The sequence below is a fragment of the Cryptomeria japonica genome, chromosome 11, assembly GCF_030272615.1.
Source record: "Cryptomeria japonica chromosome 11, Sugi_1.0, whole genome shotgun sequence".
Classification (NCBI taxonomy): domain Eukaryota; kingdom Viridiplantae; phylum Streptophyta; class Pinopsida; order Cupressales; family Cupressaceae; genus Cryptomeria; species Cryptomeria japonica.
In genome coordinates this window covers 51,585,867-51,608,333 of record NC_081415.1, presented here as the reverse complement: position 1 = coordinate 51,608,333, position 22,467 = coordinate 51,585,867, and the positions used below count along the sequence as shown (strand labels likewise).

The 22,467-nt window shown below is 33.9% G+C and overlaps 1 protein-coding gene across 4 annotated transcripts; it reads left to right on the top strand.

The window, feature by feature from the left end:
* The first annotated feature begins 1,011 nt into the window (after positions 1 to 1,011).
* Positions 1,012 to 22,338, top strand: LOC131051333 (HVA22-like protein i). 4 transcript variants are annotated; one of them, XM_057985796.2, is made up of 7 exons: positions 1,012 to 1,162; positions 7,298 to 7,440; positions 7,532 to 7,630; positions 12,506 to 12,562; positions 13,481 to 13,544; positions 13,722 to 13,928; positions 21,389 to 22,338. In XM_057985796.2, the coding sequence occupies exons 2-7, from the start codon at positions 7,412 to 7,414 to the stop codon at positions 21,833 to 21,835; spliced, it is 903 nt and encodes a 300-aa protein (XP_057841779.2). In that variant the 5' UTR covers positions 1,012 to 1,162; positions 7,298 to 7,411; the 3' UTR covers positions 21,836 to 22,338. The 4 variants fall into 4 exon arrangements, with proteins under 4 accessions (XP_057841779.2, XP_057841781.2, XP_057841783.2 ...); XM_057985798.2 differs by having other exon boundaries at positions 1,013 to 1,162; positions 7,362 to 7,440; XM_057985800.2 differs by having other exon boundaries at positions 1,026 to 1,162; positions 7,369 to 7,440.
* The last annotated feature ends 129 nt before the right edge of the window (positions 22,339 to 22,467 follow it).

Here is a 22,467-nt window from a genome sequence, read left to right as displayed (position 1 = left end):
TATTTTCCATCCAATTGCTTTCTTGTTAAACAATTTGTAAGTTACATGACATCTCATAAACAATTCTCACAAGGAAGAATAAAAAAAACGATATTGAAATACATGAAAATGTTTAAGATGCTATAATGCTTAATGATCCCCTTGCCTTATGATTCATACAAATGTGAAAATTTTAATCAATGTAAAAACTAATTATCAAAGCTATATTGAGATGACTAACAAATACACATATTTTAAATTTTTGAAAATCAGATTCATGAATTTTTCACAATTCATAATAATCAACGTGCTTGCTTCCGTATTAGACCATGTAGATTTTTTGTCACCAACTTTTCGAATCAAACACTATGATCCATCATCAAGACACACAACAAGAACATAAAATTAAAAAAAAGACTTTTCAAAAATTACAAATTTACTTAACATAAAATGGACTTAAACCTCAAATTTCTAATTTTAAAATATTATTGTACACATCACTTGGAAATGATTGATCTCCCCCAAACCATAGAGGAGGGCCACATTAATTGGCACAATGGACATAATCATATATGCCTTTTACCCTTGCAAATATCATGAAAGAATACTTGTCCATATCAAAACGTAACGACAAATCCTCAAATGGATAAAATTCCCTTACATACAAATCACCTTATTTCTTAAAAAAGATAAAATTAAAATATAATATACCACCCTTACTTTATTTTAAGAATTTAGCTAAAAACAATAAAAATATAATATTCCACGCATACAATTTTTTTAAAAAGAATTTAGCTAAAAACAATTAAAGTTGATGCCAAATCCTTTGCTTGTAACATAAGTACATATTAACCAATCATTTTCAAAACCATAATATTAAACAGAAAAATCCATAATCAATTTAATAACTTTTTAAAAAATTACGAAAACACTGTCCGGACGCATCTCCACCGTAGATCATTGTACTTAACGGCTACATTCGAAAAGTAGCCATGCCCCTTCTGCCCGTCCGATCAATAAATAATTTCCTCATTTTATGGTTAAATAATCCGCATGTCACGCCTAGCGCGATTTAATATCCCCGTATAAATAATCTACGTTTAAGCTCTGCGATTTCTTCTGTAGAGCGCACTCTCAAAGGGTTCGTGCCTGCAATATCTGCAGAAAATTTCGTCACAAGCAGGTAACTCGTTCTCTATTCCAGATGCCTTGGATTTAAAATTTTATGCCGTTAAATTGATAGTTTTTTCTGCAACACCTATCATAAAATGACCGCAAAACGGCTCGATTTGTATTTCCGCCCTAGCAATAACTTTTTTGTTCCTATAAAATCTGAAGCAGGATCTTTGCGGTTTTTCTGTTGTGGTCTTCTCACTTTGGCTGAAACCCTATCGTTTGCCCTCGAAGTAATGCTTTTTTAGTTTATTCTGAGAAACATTGGCTTAAATCTATTTTGTTGTGGTAAAAAGTATCTAATACTTGACAATCCCTGTTGAAAAGTATTTATTTGCGTTAAAAATATGTGTTTTTTGCAAGTTGAATCGAAGAATGTGATCTAGAATAATTTTAAGTACGAAATCGTGAATAATGCACGACAAATCGTCTTTGAGACCCTACAATATGTTCGAGAAAGCTGCGGATCAACTATAACCGCAGATTTGTGAAGAGAGATCAACATTATCTTGAAAAATGATAGGTTATTTTTCGTGAAACTCTTATTTGCCATGGAAAAGTGTCTGATGTTCTTTATTTAAACCTTGGCAAATTCTATGAAATGGACAATCTGCTTACTGTTAAAATCTGACAACAATTTTGATCATAAATGATTACCAGTGTAATCTAAAGTATGACAGAAAAATTGTTTTGAAATGATTTTTGTTTTCTTAGGAAAAGGTACACGACGAAGCCTGGCAAAGCATTTGTAATGGGAAATCAGATTAATCTTCAACCACGAGAGTAAATTTCTTCTGATAGGGTTTGTCTTTTCTTTGTGGAGAAAATAGCAGATGTATGCTAATTCCACGTTCAAACTTTACAATTAGTGACAGAAACCAACTAATTAAGCATTCAGCATGTGCTATAGCGTAATTCATAGTATGACATCTTTTATCTTAATATATGACCCCAGTTTCTTTCTGAAATGATGTCTGACTTCTGATAAGCCTTTTCTGCAAGCCTTCATTTTGCCCTAGAGACCTTGATTTTGTACTGCATTGTTATCTGACATGCACTGTTACACCATTTGCAGTAAAATCAGTTGTTTCACATAGAAAGTGATAACATACCCAATCTTCTGGAATAATGACTCTGTTGATTATTTTTTAATTGCCTTTTCCAAGGGCTGGGAAGGCGTTAGTTATGCATTTAATAGAAATTGATGTCAAATGGCTGAAAATGCTTGTTGAAACCCAACAAAAAATATATTGTAGAAGCCTCCATATTAAGTACATCTACATTTGGCTTGAAATCTATGCCATGGGCTATGGAGAATTATTTACTTTTTAAAATGACCTTAATTTCTTTCCAAAATGATTTTTTCAATCAAAATTGTTGTCAAATGCATGGGATTTTTTGTGCAGATGTAGATCTGTACTACATCTGCATTCGATATGTCATTTTTTTTTATTGTCATAAACATAATACAACATTGGACTTATTGTTTATGGATTAGCCACAAAGGCAAATTGAAGAAAAATGCTACTCTATATTTCAATAGAATGGAGCAATTTAGAAAGAGAAACATACAAATTTATAGGCATCTTGGGTCCATGAATCAAGGAGATGACATGTCCAAGAGGTATGAGTGCAACTCTCCATCATTTTGAGTTAGGAGGAGAGTCGGCTTAGTCTAATTAAGAAAAAGGTTGACTTGACTAAAAATAGGTGGCACCTAAGTAAATCAATCAAGGATTGATGAGGCAATGGTGGTGCTTGTGTATCTCAAGTAAATTTAATTAACTAGGTGCAATATTACACATCATAATTGTTATCCTATTTTAGTGTGACATATACACCAACAACCCCTTAAGTGTAATCTATGAGGAAATAGAAATGGTTCTGCACAATGACGCCATGTTAGGTACTAATGTACAATGATAGAAACCTCACAAAGAAAGAGAGAACCCCTACAAAGAGAGATAAATGAAGAAGTGAGAGCTAGGTAACCTACCCTAGATGTGATGCCTTCAACATTTGTGAAGAAAGAATGACAGTGTAGGTTGGTGAAGATCCATGCTTGCTAAAAACATTCCTTCTCTTAGGAAGAAGCAAGCCTAAAGGTGCATGCAGAAGTTCCTCCCAGTCCATGATGGAAAATGAGGGAATAATGCAATATTAGGAACTCATGTTTGGTCTCCTTGTTGGTGTTGTATAGTGCCAATCTTTGATTAGGTGTCTCAAGTGCAATTGTTGATAGTGTCATCTCAAGGACATGTGGAAGATGAGATCGAACAAGTGCCAAGGGTAATGAAGATGCATTTGTTGGAGCAATGCCATCAAAGAGGAAAGATAAGTTGTCAAGTATGGCCTTTGGATGTGCAAGATGGGACTCAACAAACATACATGGAAGATTTCTCAAGTAAGTATCCCAAATAATTGCACCTAGAAAACATGAAAGATCACATTGAGAAGAAGCAATGGAAGCCTTTAGAGAGGCAATTCAAATCTCTGTAGAATCAATAGAAGGTGGTCGAATCTTAATGCATGTCTCATAAACTCTAGTTTACATGAGGTTCAAATGATTGTATCACTCATCCCAAAATTTGCTCAGATTTGTGGTGAATGTAGATTTGTTAAATGGGCATTAGGTGCAAAATGTAAGGCACAAAGCCTTGACTTGTGATTAGTCTTCTTTATTGTAACAATGTCTTTGATTTGAAGTTCTTGAATCACAACAAAATTTGGAGATAATTGAACACTCTTATCAGTCCCACTATGAATGATCTGATAATAGAGAGATTAGTTGACAATGAAGATAGACAAAGGACATCATGAAATGACCCTTAACCCATGCCAAGGGGTCCTCTCGCATAGACATTCCTTGTAGAGTTGTCACCCATCAAGATATTTGGCTTGAAAAATGGTGTTTGTAATGTGGAAAACAAAACTTGTGTTATGGCCATGTGGTGGGAAACACTGGAATCAAGAATACAAGTCCTTGTACTATAAGCTTCAACTACAACAAGTGCCTTGCCTGTTCCTACGTGTGATGTAGTAGGAGATAGATGTACAAGAATGAATGGAAAAGTGAATTAGTTAATCTCTTTACACACTTATATTCTTCATGTCTAGACTTTTTAAAATAGTAATGTGTAGTCCTCTCTTTTGTTGATGAATCGTTAATAGAAGAGTGGATCTTACATTCAGCTTTGGAGTTTGAGGATAATTTATGCTAATTAGTTGATGTGTTGCTCTTAGTGGACTTGTTTTGCTTCTTATCCTTGTTAGCATGATCTTTCTTATTGATTTAGAAGATTTTATATTGCCCATTCGTATTAGTTTATCTTGCTTTCTATTTAGTGCATTTGCAAACGCATAAAAGGTGGGCATTTAAAGTCAATGCCTAGAGCAACATTAGTAGCACATAATGTATAGATGAACATTGAATAATTAGGTCCAAGTTTTGAGAGCATACTCAATATGAATTGAGAGTCCTTTTCAATTTAACATTCCTTCGGATGTATTCTTAATGACCTAAAGTTTGTGACAAGATCTTGTATGTTGTCAAAGTTTGTTGGATTAAGAAAGAGATCAGTTTTTCAATTGATGGCCTCTTAGTTCATTAGTTTTACCAAACAGAGATCCGTTTTTTCCATGTTTCCTTAGGTGTTCCTTGTGACAAGATCTTGTATGTTGTCAAATTTTGTTGGATTAAGAAAGAGATCAGTTTTTCAATTGATGGCCTCTTAGTTCATTAGTTTTACCAAACAGAGATTTCTGTTTTTTCCATGTTTCCGTAGGTGTACCTAAGTTCTATATTTGAAAGAGTGGCTCTATTGTTGAAAGAGTGGATCTTTTGATACATTTAGACATAAGAAGCCAAAAGCTTAGTCACACTTTTGAGCCATTTTCTTTTAGCTGCGTCCTCCTTAGCTTCATTCTTAGTTCCTTTAGTGGTTATATACAACCCCATTGCCCTTAGTAACATAGATATTTTTGTTTTCCATGCAAAGTAGTTATATGGTGTGAGTTGTTATAGTCAATCCATATTGCTGAAAAGGAGAAAGAGAAAGGAGAGTTGCAGGTGTAATAAAAAGACAATCACACATTGGCAGCCCCCATTATTAGATCATACAAGAACCCTCCTAGGTAAGTAGAATTAGCGATTTCTCATTAGTACATGTTTACTTTATAATCAATGTGAATACAAGTCTATTTAAAGCTACATATAGAAGTCACAAGATATCTGTTTCAAAACATGCACAAATGACAACAAAAATAGACAATTACACCATATGGAAGAATGTGGAACCATCTTTTGAAAGCCTATGGGAACATGAAAGTTGAATAATTGGGTTAAAAGATATGCCCATTTCTAGGCAAGGTGTTTTACAAAGGAAATAAAGGCTACATAACAAATATTCCCGTAAAATATTTTGGCATCTAAAAGAGAATGATTTGGCATGGAAATTTTATATAGAAGGGGATATTCACTTAAAAAAGGTCAATTACTTAATAGAGTGCATGTTTTGAGAGTCCTTTTCAATTTAAGCATTTATTTAAAAGCCGTTTATAATAAAAAAATTTCTCTACCTTTTGGGATGCCTAAATTTGTTATGTTTATTGCATTAATTACGCACATTACTTTAAAAAAATAGTTAACGTACCATCATACAAGAGTTGGCTTCTTTTTCCCCCTTGACTTGTGCTCTTCTTTAGAATCGTGTGTCAATATAACCTTAAACATGTGTTAGTAGGCATGCCGAGGATTTATAAGAGTTCTTTCTTCATGACTTGAAATATGAATGCCTTTGCCAAGGAATACAATTGTGGGCACCTTGGTATGCAAAGAATTTCAGATAATATCCCCATGCAAACCTCAGCTCATGATACATTTTCATCTGCTTCACAATAAGAAATGTTTTGTGCAATTAAACCAAGCCTTGGAAAATGCAGAAGATGACATATGATCCAAATTTGCATGCTTTGTTCGAGAAAATTGAAGGGGGTCTCTAAGAGGATAGACTAGAACTATATAAAGCTTACAGTCATTCCAAATGTTTCTGATGATCTTGGATGTAATCGTGCAGTCCATTTCTTGCCAAGAGGGCTCTTGCAAAAGTGACCTACAAAAATTAAGGCAAAACTTTTATTCCTTATTAGCGATCTCCTTAGTGTTCAAATTGGATAAATTAAAGGTGGATCATAGCTCATTTGGCTATTCTAAACACAAAGGTGAGCTCATATTAGCTCCACCATTCACTAAATATGTCAAAAAAACCTAAAAATGGACTAACCCTATAACATTGTGGCTTTGGAATTACGCTATTCTATATTTAATCCAATGGAGGAAATTTGAAATTTACAAAGCGATATGTACAAATTTATAGGCCTCTGGAATCCATGAATTAAGGAGATGACATGTCCAAAAGGTATGAGTTTAACACAACTCGTCACTTCCAATAAGGAGGTCAGTCTAACTGAGACAAAGATGGCCTTAACTGGAAAGAGGTGTTGTTTAACTACCATCATTCAATAATTGATGAAGCAGTGGTGGCACTTGTGTATCTCAAGTCAAGGTGCATGTGTGTCTTAATATCTTAGCTTAATAAACTAGGTACGATATTACACTTAAATTTTATTTTGGGTCAAGTGTAAAATATACATTAACAGTAATGCTTCACTAGCAATGGAGAAAACATAATATGCTACAATGCGACGATTCACAGCCTTCAATATGCAGTAAGTCTACATTTCTAGTGGTAAATTTTTGTGACTTAATGTTGTGTTGTTTTGGGTATCAATGTAAATCATTTTTGATAATGATTCTGTGCCACGATCTTAGAATTTCTTGATAACAAATTTAGTATCAAAAATAAGTTTTTTTGCTAATAGCACATGATAAATTGCAGTGGTCAAGGTAGGATCATGATTTTGAGTAATTTCTGTGACAGTTTGAAACTTTCAAATGAACAAATATTTTTTGCAGAATGATCTAATCAATAAATTTTTATTACCATGTATTTTCTTATTAAAAAATTCATCTTCCCACCTCTTGAAATTACATTTAGTTAATGAATGTTTAGTAGATGCGTCTTCAAATGCCTGCAGCCCAATACCTTGATTATCTGTTATTGATTTTGCTAGAATTTACTTCCAGATTGGGCACTGGATTCTTTTTCGATTGAAGTAGATAGATTGTGCTTAAAGGGTTTTCTGTGAAGGTAAAAGGCTGCTGGACTTTGACATAATAAAAAACTTCTGGATTGCAACGATGACTTCTTTTATAACCAGAATCATCATGTAAGTTGTACAGTTTGTGCTGCTGGTCATTTTTCATGAGAAATTGCAAAGCTTCAGTATTTGAATCCTGGCTGACATCTGTGGGTTGCAGATTGATACTTGGTTATGCATATCCAGCATTTGAGTGCTTTAAAATTGTGGAAAAAAATAAGCCGGAGATAGAGCAACTTATTTTCTGGTGTCAGTATTGGTAATCCATCTGAACTTGCGCTTAATATACATTTAAGCTTGATGTGTATTGTTCTTCTACATTTAGATCAACTTTCAAAAATTAAGTATTATGTATATTTAAAATGAGAACTAGAAGTGATTGCCACAAAAATACTTTATATCTCAGATTTCAATTTTTTTGATCAGAGAATGGGGCATACATTATATCACACAAAATCTATTTGGTAGAAAGTAATATCAAATCTCTGCAAAATGTCTGTCTTCCCTGAGTCTGTGTAATTGTTAATCCTCAAATACCATGGTTTAAACAACAAAACAATATTTAGAACAGGTGTTCAGCTTTAGGCCTGGCCAATGCAAAAATGACTCATGGTTTGACAATAAAAATCATAAAAGAGAGTTACAATTGTATATCATTATTGAGAATCATGTGAATTAACACAGTAGGTGAGCTGGAAGAGTCAAAATATTGCCTGATTGCTTAGGACTGCTGACAGAACCAGAAACCAGTTAAAGTTGTTATTGGAAATGCTTTATTGGAGAACTCATATGGTCTTTTAGGCTGATGGTTGTGATGATCATGAAATGAGCACATTGCATTTCTTGTAACATGGACCTTATAGCTAGTCCATCTCGTACACTTAGGTTGAGGGTTTCTGCAACATAGTAGAGTTTGAGCATCATTATAAGAGCTTTCTACACAGGGATTTATAATTCCACATGTTAGGTAATCAACAAATTGTATTTCATTGGATTTCTTGTAACATTGCATTTCTTGTGATTTATAAGAGCTTTGAGCACATTGCATTTCTTGTAACATGGACCTTATAGCTAGTCCATCTCGTACACTTAGGTTCAGGGTTTCTTCAACATAGTAGAGTTTGAGCATCATTATAAGAGTTTTCTACACAGTGATTTATAATTCCACATGTCAGGTAATCAATAAATTGTAATGTGAAAGGCTTCTAATGCTTAAAGCATGTAGTTTAAAGTTAGAAGTTTTTAGTTCATTTTAGTGTTACATTCGTTGCTTTCTTTCTGTGAGGTTTTATTGTCTCTGGATGCAGTCAATTTGTTCGTTTGAACGTTGAATGTCATTTGTGAGCTTGCACAATGCTCTCCAATGTAAACTCGTCACCAATCAGACTTGTTTTACAATGTTTGTCTCCCTATAGGCTTTTACAGTATACAGTGTTCCTTCTGCCATTTGGGCTGAGTTTTCCTACAACATAAATGGGTCCTGGCATCTAAGAAAAATTAAAGCTGCTCACAATTCTGTGGCTCTTTCTGAGCTGCTGTTTTGGACAAGAGGGATTTTTTAACACCTTGTACAGGGTCGCCTGGAGCAGTTGCTTGAAAAATGTTATCCATTCTGAAAGAATGTTTTGAACTCTGAATGGAGCAAGGGGACTTTCTCAACAATTATATTTCTAATGGTTATCATGTTATGCCATAATGCTGACATGTCTCCACCTAATGGTCCAACCTTAAGCATAAATTTTATGATATGTAATTGAACTTTGAAAATATCACGTGCAAGCATATGTGGGATATTTAGATTAATCTTTTATTCCCATTAGCGGTGGTTAATTGGTTGTTTAGTTAGCTAACCAATTGGCAATTTACCATGCTTTCTGCGTTAGTGTTGAAATCTATTTTCATTGAGTTATGTTCAAAGATCCTTAGCTTCTTCAAATGAGGTGTTAACACCTATGAACTCCTGTCTCTTAGACTGTGATGTCAAGCTGGGAATTATCTTCAGGATTGAATCATTGTTTCATTAAAACCTCTGCCAAGAACAGCCTTGTCGGATTTGATTTCATCATTTTGTATTGATAATTAGTAGATCCATTATTTTGAATCTTATCAGCAGGTTAACATATAATATCTACTTTTACTGAAATTATGTTTTGCACAAGTAACAAGTAACAAGTAACAAGCAACCTTGAACCCTAATCAAATTAGTCGGATTTGATCTCATCATTTTGTGTTGATAATTATTAGATCCATTATTTTGAATCTTATCGGCAGGTTTACATATAATATCCACTTTTGCTGAAATTTTGTTTTGCACAAGTAACAACCAACCTTGAATTCTACTCAAATTACTGATATTATTTGCATTAAAAAAGAGATCGTTCTTGACTTGAGCTTTTGCAGTTTCAAACCCTGCTGCTTTCACTGCCGTATGAGTGTTTCTACATTCATGCTTTTATCTGTGAAAGGGTGCCTGTTTCTCTCATGCCAAAGAACCATGCCAAAAGATATAATATCCACTTTTACTGAAATTATGTTTTGCACAAGAAACAAGCGACCTTGAACTGTACTCAGATTACTGATATTATTTGCATTAAAAAAAGGATCGTTCTTGGCTTGAGCTTTCATGGTTTCAAACCCTGCTGCTTTCACTGCCGTATGAGTGTTTCTACATTCATGCTTTTATCCTTGAAGGGGTGCCTGTTTCTCTCGTGCCAAAGAACCATGGCAAAAGATATAAGGCAGTTCTGTATTTTCTGTTGTTTTATTTTTATGCTTGAAAGACTAGTGGAGATTAAAATAATTCCATAAATTTTCAACTAAACTGTATGATGTGGATTAGCTTCACCCTTTAATTGGAAGATGTTGGCTGTTCAAAAGCAGATTCCAGTCGTCTTCCTTGTGGTTCAATCAGAGAGCATCATGAGCAGCAGCTAAAACAGCCCCGTTTTTTAAAATGAGTTGTGAAATCCTAGACTATGAACAGTGATGCAATTTCCTGATTACTGTCTGTTGTGTAATTTTTATCATCCAAGTTTCTTCACCAAATAGAAGATACAGTCAAATAGTGATGAAATAACAGATTAATTAACTATAGCTCAGATCCAAATAGTAAAGGATTGGAAATCACAAATACCAACACTGGTGTAGCTAGATTTATAATTGAAGTGTTTGATACATGGCCAGGCCTGAAGTTTCAATGATCTGATAGCATTAATTCCCTTCAACTGAATGATCCCCCAGGGTTTATAAACATCATACAATGTGTGAAGATGGCAATCACTTATAGCTGTGAGCAATCTGGGTAATTGTCTTTTCAATACGATAACCTGAGTGTGAGCTGCTTCCTTTCAAATAAGATGCAAGTGTTTGGGATCTTTCCCTCTTCCTGGTTGGTACCTGTGTGAAGCAGGATGCTGCTGCACCGAGCAGGAACATGATGTTACTGGACAGCTCACAGGAGGTAAATTGCTGGGATGTGGGTAAGAAGTGTCACCACCTTGATAAAAGACAACCTGCTGGTTATGGCGTGGAAAAGCCTGCTGCTTAGACTGCTGGAGTCTGTGATTGCCCAAAGTTTCCTTAATTTGTAGATGGTTGGTCTGAAATATAACTACTCCTTGATGATATGCTGCTACTGATTGCTCCTGGGTGGCAATAGGGTGGCCTGTGGTCTGTGGGGATGATTCAAGGCCCACCAACTCAGATGTAACTCAGACTTGCCACTGCAGGTCTATGGACTCATATAACAGCAATCTGCTATCCTTGGTAATCGCCGGCTTCCTCCAAATGAATAACTTGCCACACTCAATGTCTTAACCTGATTGCCAAACTTAAGCCCTATCCTGAAATAATTAAGGTTTCTGATTAGGGCTGCTGCAGCCCTATATATGATTGCAAAACTGAGGTGAGGGTTTGTGTCCTACCTCAGATCAGCCAATTGAGAGAGGTTTCAATCACAACAGCTAGTTCCTGGAAATACCAGTTATGCAATAGGAAAAATGATCATTGATGCCAAAATTGAGAAATGGAATTTGCTATAATACCTTCCCCACTTTTTGGGCCCATAGGTCCTATTCTTGGTGCCTAGTTTGAAATTTGAAAACTGATTTTTATTATGTTTTTAATTTAAATTTTATTAATTAATATATATTTATCATTTATATTTATGTGGTGTTAAGGAACACCGTTGCTTGGGAGGGTGCTCAAAGCTGACTCAAAAAGGAAGGGACATGACACAAGTTGGAAAGTATAGTCTCTTAGAAAGGCACAAGAATGTAATGTTAGCCAGCCATACTTTGACTACATTGGGTTCCAGATACTAAAAGCTTGTTCTCCTCCAAAATCAGAATTTTTTAACTGGATTTAGATGCCTTTCATACGAAGGCATCCCATTGCAATGTTCACTGCAATGTTCAAGTGAACCCTTACAAGATACATAACTTTTATATCTTGCAAGTCCACTGCAATGTTCAATTGAACCCTGCGTTACCTGATGGTTGGTTGCGACTGATTTGCAGCTGTCTCCAAGCTCTTCTTTTTAAAATCTGGTGTCCTACATTGTCCTGCCTGCTATATCTTCCTGGATAATTTTCAACCTCCTTAATGTTTTTCATAGAATATAGGGTTTGGGAGGATTTAAGCATCATTCTTTGAAGGTTACATTAGAAACAAATTCCGACTTCGATCATGATATTATTTTTAATTATTTGCATTTTGGTTTAGTTAATTGAATGTTTTCATTCAAACCTAGATATATCAAAACTCCTTCAATTTGCAGTATCTGGTAACAAACTTCTCTTCAAAAGAAGCTTCAACTTCCACTAGCATCATGGTATTAGTGTCAGCTATTATTTAATATTCATTCAGGTTTAACTTACTCTCTAAATCTGAAAGTGTTCTTATGACCTGTGATACTATGGAGGCTTTGATAAAATATCTGCTCATGTCTTTGCGTTATTGACCCATTCTATATATTAGTTTGAATACATGAATGATTATGATAAAATATCAGTGTATGTTCAAAGCTGTATTCATTCTTTGGAATTTTTTTGGCATTTGCTGAGATTGAATATATTATGTTGCTGTTTATATGGATAACTCTAGATGCTGAGGTTTTTTGGCCTTTTGTTTCCAGGATAATAATCGCAACACTTACTGTACTTGAAAGAGTTTTAGATACTTTCGTTTCATGGTATGTATGTGCCTTATTTTCCCGTTGACTTAGAGAATGTATCAATGCAATTTTACACATACAAAATTAAAATGGATGATTTGTAGCTGTAAAAATGAGTGTTATGTATAAAATGTAAAGTAATAATTATTTGGTCCAAAAATAGTCTTTTGCATCAATTAAGGTATGATTAAATATCATGATCTGGTTGTAATGTTTGGTTTGGTTGTAAATAAACACTGATCATATCTTCAGACTTCAGAGGCAAATATTATTTTATTACTTGTTGAGGAAGTGATAGTTGATACGAGGAATTTTGGCAATTGTAGTTTAAAATATGTGGCGTTGTTTTAAAGCTCTGGATAAATTATGATTAATGCTTCTGGATTTGATTGTGTTATTTTTTGCATCAATGTTTTGGATCACTCTCTGTTATCCATCATCAGGATGAATGAGTGCAATCAGTGGTCTGGATAAAGTTAAGGAACTGTGCTTCCTTTATCAAGTCTTCTACATAGGAAGTGCAATTAACACTGCCCAGAATTAACTCCAGATCTCTTAGTTATGGAAAACAACAATGGCAAGAAATTATTTGCTAAAAATTATTCGCCTTTCTGATTTATGAAAATTGAAGTACTTTTTGGTTTCTGCTTGTCATTTTGATTGTAAGTGTAAAATGCGAAGAGAATAAGATCTTCATTTAAAATAAATCACTTGGATTTATTAATTGGAGTCTCATTTCTAGAGATCTACATGTGTTTTAGAACATAAAATTTTGCAAGCATATAATACAAGACTGTCTTCTGGGGTTGGAAGTATTTCTGGGATGATAAAAGGTCTAAATCACCATATGTATTAACATTACATATTATATGTTTTTTTTAGCTTATACTATTGAACTCACCACTAAGTGGTTAGATTGAATTGTTCCACATGCAGGTTGCCCATGTATGGTGAAGCTAAAGTTGCATTCATTTTGTATTTGTGGTATCCTAAGACAAAGGTACTTGTTCTTTTTAGATTCTTTGAAGGATTTCCCTAAATATTGCTGAAGTTTCTACAGTTGCAGGGCTTTCCTTATATATTGTCAGAAGGCCTCAATAGATCTTCTCTATTGTGCTCTTTTTTTTTTTTTAATTCTCATTAATAGCAAACAACTGTTGTTTGTTACCATCTTCAGGGAACAAGCTATGTATATGAAACTTTTGTGAGACCTTTTGTAGCAAAACATGAGGTTGATATTGATAGAAGTTTACATGAATTTAAGACGAGGGCTGGGGATATGGCAGTTCTGTATGGGCGGAAGTCTTCATCTTATGTTCAAGCTAGAATTTTTGATGTGCTTCAGTATGTTGCCACACAGTCATCAAAGGCTAGGCCTGTCCAGGTTTTTCATTCATAAACTTCATTTTCTGTTTATGGAAAACATTTTTTGTATTAAAAAGCTCTTTGTATTTTGTTGTATTTATGCAAAATCTTATGTACAGTTTATTCTAAAAACTTTTACTTCAATTTGACAGAATGAAAATGTTGTAAGGCGTTAATATTCTTTTAGAGATGTATCATGAATGTAAGGAACCGCAAAGCAGCATCAATATTTTACCATGTCAAAAATATTTGTTATAACTGTGGATGTTCTTGTTCTGTTTTGTTTTGTTTGTTTCTTGGAGTTTTTTTGGTGTTTGTTAAGCCATTCAACAATATCAAAGTAACCATTTAATAATATATTTAGGTTTCTGTTGTTTATTTTTCAGTCTAAAGTAATAATATTGCATTTATTAATTAAATTAATCTCATTGCATTGTAATAGGGGATCAGGGAAAAGCATAGAGAAAAAAAGAATCAGAAAGGACAAGAAATGAAGGATAAGATTTAAAAAAAAAACCAGAACAATCAAAATGAGTCACGTAATTTTACTGAAATCCTCTTCATAATGACAGAAGTGGCAGGATTGTCAACTAAGATCAATCTTTGATTTCTAAAATTGTAATGTCTCCATTTTGAAATAGGATTTAACTAAGTGAAATGACCCTTATATTATGCTCATTTATATATATATATATATATATGCTCATTATTACTTTAATCATTTCAGTATATTCTTATTATTAGAAAGATGATTATTATTCCTAAATTACTATTAAAAATTATCCACAATTTATTATTAACTAAATATATATTATTTTTCAAGGCTGTCCACAATTAAAAGAATTATTCATATCTTTGTTTATTAATATTTGTTATTAATGTCCTTGTTGTATTAACACCCTTGCTTATTATTAATATCGTTAATTATTCATATTTATTATTAATATCATAAATAATTAATGCTTATTATTTTCATGTTTATCAATATTCATTATTATTATCCATATTTATTATCAAGGTATGTGGCTGAATATCCACAATTTATTAAAGTTTATTATTAAATTATTCATCCCTTACCCACATTGATCACTGTTTAATTATTCGCTATGAGCATAATCAATATTAGGAAAACACCGATCTGCCTTGTAGGAGAGACGTGACCCCAAAGGACATGCTGTCCAAAAGGATCGTGTCCCTTTGGGGAGAGGGCATAGCACTTCAGTGGATTTAAATGCCAGCGATCCCTTCCTTCCGAAGTGGGGGTTGGATGTAAGACAACATACTCTCACACGAGGTATAAGAGAAAGGGAATGATTCGGAGGGAACATAGCAGTCACGTTGACTGTAAGAAAAGCAGCCAGGTGAGATTTATATGGCCCATTACAATATTGTGTGATATGCCTAACATTAATTCAGCACAATACTGATAACATAATTGATAATTAACAATAATAATAATTCAGCAGAATACTAATAGGATCCGATCTTGTTAACATTGACAGTGCTAGAATAAGTTAACATGGGTAACACTAAATATTATTAATACAGTCTAACATTATTAACACAACTCAATTCTGATGGTATATAATGATACTATTAACATAAGTTTACCACGTAAGATAGTAATCTAAAGCTCACATTGTTAATACAAATTGTTATGGTATTAAACTCGTATAAGTTTGTAAGTATAAATTTAATTCGAGTAATGTCATATTAAATTTAATTCTTGACCCATAGATTATAGTGATCTGATTCTTCGTCTTTCTCTAGTACTTGCAAAGATAGGGAGTGTGTGGGGGAAAGGCAGAGTAAAACGGTCACATGACAAAAATGTCCCAAGATAGGTGGGGAACCTTGAGGGAACCGCATGTAGGCCATGTCATGCGCCCTTGGCACAGTAAATCTTCCATCTTGTAAGGATTAGCAGAATAGTGGAGAGGAGTTTCATGCAATCTATGGGAAGTAAATCATATAACAAATTAATAATCTATTCATTCTAACTGAAAATAATTTAACATTTCATTGTTGGCATAAGTAAATGATTGATAGGAATGCGTAATATTAGCTATGGTTGGATAATTTGGGAAAAAGTAAGGAGACTCAGATCTAGCTGATGTTGTAGAATGTGAATGTTGCTAAATGGCTGATGCAATGGCCACCTCAACAATCATAGTTCTGGTATGAAGGTGGCAGATACTGTTACATGCACCAAATTTGATCTCATGTGTGTCACAAAAATATTGTGTGTATTGTGTCAGGTATCAAGGTCAACAAATGCCCATTAACTAATGCTAAATAATTTAAGCAAAGTTATTTGCTTAAAAGTCTATTGAAAGTTGAAACCTTATGGTCATTGTGTTGTACATCGTTGATTAGTAACATATGATTTTCCAGTGAGGTGAAATTGAATGGTCTTCAGAAGTGCCACACTACAGTGAACTTTGATTATTGTTTGATGGTCAAATCAATAAGTTGTGGTCAGATTGTTTACTCTGAAGTAACATAGTGGATTGAGTCCAATTTAAACTGGCCCATGCAAAGCTTTGAAATTTAACATTATTCAGAAATATTTTGGGATACTGTAGAATGTTAAATTTCATGAACTGATTGAAACTAATTCCTTCAGACTGCAAAAATTTCAAGCATATTATTTTTAATTATATAATTTGGTTTCTTATACTTCAAAGGAAATATTCTTCTTATGGAAATTTGCCAATGAAAATTTTAGCACAAAATAGTATAGTTCAATTGATGGACATTAATAATATGAACATGACAGGATCTAGGCTTTTCAAAACAATGTATTTTTGTGAGAATCAGTGTATTTTTTATGGGATAACTTTTTTCACTTGTCTAATTTTGAATCAGGGTGTATTTATACGGGAAATTTTGCAAATCAGCTAATTTGCTCACAAAATTTACCAAGATTAGACTGATCAATTAACTAAAGTGAGAACATGTATTTGGCTATTATGTTCTGGGTTTGCAACAAAGTTTACTTAAATTTATTAGAATTGTTAAATTTTCAGGTATTAATAGTAAATTTTATGTTTCCCTGAAAATTGGCCAAAACCTAAAGTTTTCATATTTCATATTTGTCAATGTTCTTTTGGATAAATTCTTTACAATCTTTTATCGTAAGTTCCCATATCATTTGCATTTACTTGTGTCACAAGATTTCGTAACTCCATATAAGAAGTGGTTGAGCTTTAGTTTTGTTTCATTAAATCATTATATTAATAGGCGGTACTTTATTTGTCATGCCCCCACCAAAATACTACAGATCACAGCATATTAAAATCATTGACTAGGCAAGAGTATAAATCATAAAAGCTGATACAATTAATACTATGATAAGAGTAGTGCTAGCAATATTCATAAGGTAGCGCTAGCAAAATAATCTAATTAAAATTAAGTTTTTGTTTTCCAATTGCAGTGATGATATTAAAGGTGGTTATTCTTTTGCCAATGGGGTATTAACAAGAATCATTTCATTAAGTAAAAGGCATCATATTGGGAATAAATATTATTACAGCCAAAGAGGACGAAAACCCTCCAAGGAATTTAAGAGACTAGAGGATGAAAACCCTTACTTCTCTTATCAAGTTATTGCACCATGTCCTACTCAACCCACATTTCTGTTCAGAACAGAACCACCCCAAGAAGTGTCAAATCAAGCATTTGAGGCCTGAATACATGAAAATTCAAGGATTGAACACGATGTTAGATGTGATGCTCCTTTCATACAATTTTGCAATGGTAGGAATAGATTTAGGGGAAGACAAACCATGGCACAAGGCAATAGAGATCCACAACAAAGAATAAGCACATTTGATGGTTCAGGAAAAATCACAACAAGAGCTCAGGTCCAAAAAATTTGATGCATCTCTCACTTAGTCCTATGATAGAAGAGGGAGCTATTAAGTTTGCTATTCTTCATTTGGATTGAATTACATGAGTGGTGCAATAATGGAATTGTCACACAAGGACATCAATGTATTTCAACATATGATGGATTTACACAAAGATTTAACGCTAGGTTTGATCAGAAGCATGCAGAAGGCATTTTAAAGAATTAACATGTTAGAGGTAGCAGAGATTGGTAGAACTAGAGGATTATGTGGCAGAATTTCAGAGATTTCAATCATGGTGATGGATTTATCGAGGAAAGATTCACTTCAATTCTTTTGATGCATCTGGATTCGATTGTGTGCAAATTTTTATCACCAATGTTTCAAAAGACTTTTAGCATGGACTGTGGAAATCTGATATCATTAAAAGATTCACTTGTTTATCAAGTGTTTGACAAAGTCAGTTTGGGGCTTGGTGAGCACGTTTGACCATACATCTCTACAAGATGCAATTTGAAATGCATTGAGGTTGGAAGACTCAACAACCAAGAACAAATTCCATCCCAAGAATATACCAACAGAACAACATGAGGAGTCCTTCCAAAAAGATACCCCTCAACCTCAACCCATAGCATTTCCCCCATAGCATTTTCCCCAAAACAACACAAGAGTTAGGAAACTAAGAATGAGCTTTAGAGGAAGAAATTATGCTTTTCTTGTAGAGAGCCATGGGAGCTAGGCTATAAATGCGTTGGCAAGGGGCAAATACACTATATAAAGGTTCATGCCGAGGCAGACTTAAAGATAGAAGAATCCAAGTCTAGGGCATGATTAATGAGACAATACAGAAGTAGAGAAGAGGTGATTCCAGGAGGTATGTAATGTCCCCACTTTGAAATAGAATTTAATAATAAACAATAATAATAAAATTTAAATATTAAAAATTAAATTAAAATAATAATGAATATAATTAAATATAATTAATTAAAATTTAATTTAGTTAATGAATGGTCAAAAGATATAAAAGGGAGAAGAGAACCTTATTTGAGAGGGGGATAAATTGAAAATGAGAAGTGCACATCTGATTTAAATAAGAAGTGCAAACCTGATCATGAAAGGTCCCATTCAAAGGGCAGAAATGATGAAGAGTTGCACTCTTTCAAAAGGTGCTAATGGTGAAAGGGTGTGTCTCTTACCAAATGAGATATAAAAGGGAGAAGAGAACCTCATTTGAGAGGGGGATAAATTGAAAATGAGAAGTGCACATCTGATTTAAATAAGAAGTGCAAACCTGATCATGAAAGGTCCCATTCAAAGGGCAGAAATAATGAAGAGTTGCACTCTTTCAAGAGGTGCTAATGGTGAAAGGGTGTGTCTCTTACCAAAGGGCATGCATGATGAAGAGGTGTGAAATGCTGGCTAATGCTGGGCTATGGTAATACAAACTCACAGTGGTACGTGGAAAAAAACTCTATGTTATTTGTAATATGAATATTCCTTTCTTGATAATTAATTACGGTAACATGGTAAGGAAGAACATGAGTTGCGATAAAAGTTTGAATGGGTATTACAATAATAGCAGTAAATAATATAATAATATGAATGATTAATTATTAAACAGTGACAGCAGAAATTAATATAATAATAAGGAACTCACATCCAAATTTAATAGCAGAAAGGATAATAATATGATATCGTAAATCAAGAAAAAAATAAATAAATAAAGAACGAAGGTGTCAATAATCCTCTTTAAATATTGGCAACACATGACCGTTTGGGAAGGAATTAATATTTAACATGGCTTATTGAAATTTTAATGTAGGGGTCATAATGACTATTATTTCCTTAGTACCGTTTCTAGCTATTTTCTCTGCCTTTCCTATCCCTTTGGGATAGCTATAATGAATAAGTTGAAGATGCATCTTCCACCTTTAGTCCTTTAGGAGGCATTTGGGAATGATGCAAGAAGCTAACCAACATTTCTTTATTTTTGAGCAAAGAGAAACTGAATGACAGCCATGACAAAATATTTCAGTTGAGGGTGTTATCTTTGAATAGTTTTGTAACAATAGAGGGAATGGTATGGGGTATTATGATCAGCAAATGCAAATTCCTAGGTGAACTTCACAATAATGATGTGCAAGAGATTTTTGTTCATAATGTTGAAGCTTACACGTGATTATAAGGTCATTAAGGAAGCAAGGGCATTATGGAAATCAAGATTAGTGAGTATTATCGATAAAGAAGATAATTTAATTGTTGAAGTACCTAGGATTGATGAGCGTGTATCCATGTTATGTCATCTTAGCATTAATTGGATGGAAATTTTGGAGTTGTCATCTCTTAAGGACAAACAATCAATAGGGCAGATTGTCATGCTCTGCCAAAATGCAATAGACCACAGCATATTAAAATCATTGACTAGGCTATTAAAGTATAAAGTAATGACCATATCATAAAAGTCGATACAATTAAAATTAGTGCTAGCAAAATAATTTAATTAAAATTAAAATTTGTCTTCCAAGGGTGGCGATGGTATGAAAGGTGGTGACTCTTTCATCAATAGGGTATAAAGGAGAAATTATTTCATTAAGAGACTTACGGATGAAAAATTCTTACCTCTCCTATCAAGTTATTGGATGAAAACCCGTAACTTGTCTAGATATCAAGGACTACATTCAAGGAAAAACAGCTGCAAGAAGGAAGGAAGGAGAATTATTGCAGAAAATCAAGATAAGCCTAATTTCAGATTAATGTCAAAGTGATAAAACTGAATTTTATAATGAAATTCATAATTTTTGATTAAGTTACATTTATAAATATAAATACAAGTATCATTTGTGAGTTAGAATTATAGTTTGATTGGAACAATAATGGAAGGTAGGGATTTATATACAAAACACACAGAGAATTGCAAAATTAACTATGGGGCACCTTGGAAGTGATATTTCTGTTTATAGTTATAATAAATTTCTATAAGTAAGGAGCCTCTAGAGTTTACAAAAAAGCTTTACTGTTAAAAAATGTGTATAATCTCCTTGATTCTACCTTTATTGTGCTGGGTATTGAAGGTTAAAGTAATCATTTTCCTCTATCCATTGAAGTTCACATGCATATTAAATATATTGGTTCATTTCAAATGTTGGAAGACACATTATCTTCCGTCCATCATGAAGATACAAACTAGTATCGAAAGAGAGAAATGACTTGCAAACCTCTAAACAGACTTGCTTGTTTACTAGAATTAGAATTTTCTTAATTAATTACAATTTTATCTTTTTAACTTTATATTTGCAAGTAACCATAGTTGTGCCAGGGAGCCTACTTGGATCCATGGCAAATTGAGTTCGTTGGTAATATATTTTGCTAGTATCTGTTTGATATTTTGATAATGTTCTTTTTGCCTGGCTTTTATGATTGGAACCTGTGAACCTGTGAAAAATAACATTTCTATGTTGGCCATCCTCTCATAGAACATATCTTAACTATCCCGTTTTATCCATTTAGATTATACTTTATTATCTATTTTGGAGTGTCCAATTTTGGATCTCGTGGTGCTTGTTGCAATTTTGTATTAACAGATTCTGCGATGTTGTGAGAATCATAATTATTTTTACACTTTATGCAGGTTGTTCAGCCTTCCCGACCAGCTGCGCCATCTGCACCATCTGCTCCATCTGCTCCGTCTGTGCCAGCTGTGCCAGCTGCAGGTTCTAGACAGGTTGTAGCAGCTGCAAGTTCTCGACAGGGTAGACCTGTTGCAGGTTCTCGACAGGCTGGACCAGCTACAGCTCCTCCTCAATCTCAACCATCTCAAGTCAATCGCCAACCTAGTCCAGCTGTAAGTTCCCAATCAACACAAGATGCAGTTTCACAATCCCCTCAGCCTGTGCAACCAGCCCCTGCCGACTCAGTAGTGAGTGTGTCGTCTTCAACCAGTGAGAGCACGGAGGAGATGGAAGTTGATCTGGAAGAAGTCAAGAAAGAACAGGTTCCTGCACTCGAACAAACTATCCGCATGACTAGAAACAGGCTGAAACAAGTTCGACCACAGAGTAATACCAAAATTGATTGAATGCTTTAAAGAATTGAATTTGCTCCAATGTTATGTCTTTACAAGCATTCAGCAATCAGTTGCTGTATGGTTTCGTGGAACTGCTATCAGGGCTCTTTCATTGATTTCTTTTGTCGATGGAACTATTGTCATCCTTTGAAATGTGTGATCAGGTGGATCCTTGCAAATTGCAGGAATATAATTGTTGTAGATAATATGCACTTGGCTTCCCTCATTTGGCAGGAATCTGTAAGTAAGGCATATATACCTTGCAATTCGCTTGCTGTTTATTGGCTGTAATGGCAATTTGTAAATCAGCCTGGAACTGAAGATCAGAGAATGTATTTGTATATTTAGTTTTCAGACTATTATTTTGTTGCATTACAGACATTTCTAGCCAATTTTATAGTTTTTGTTTGGCTTGGGCATTGTTGATGTGCTCCATGAAATCTCAAATATTTGTTATTTCTTTGAGGCTTTTCTTGCCCATTTTCTTGTTTACTGAATGCTGTTCCTATTGATCTCCCCCATTCATTTATTCTGTACTTTGGAAAATGTCTGCAATTGTATTCTATAGGAAAGGTTTTGAACACAATTTTGGCAATAAGTTGAAATGTTAGGTTATTTTCAAACATACATTAGAATAGGCATAG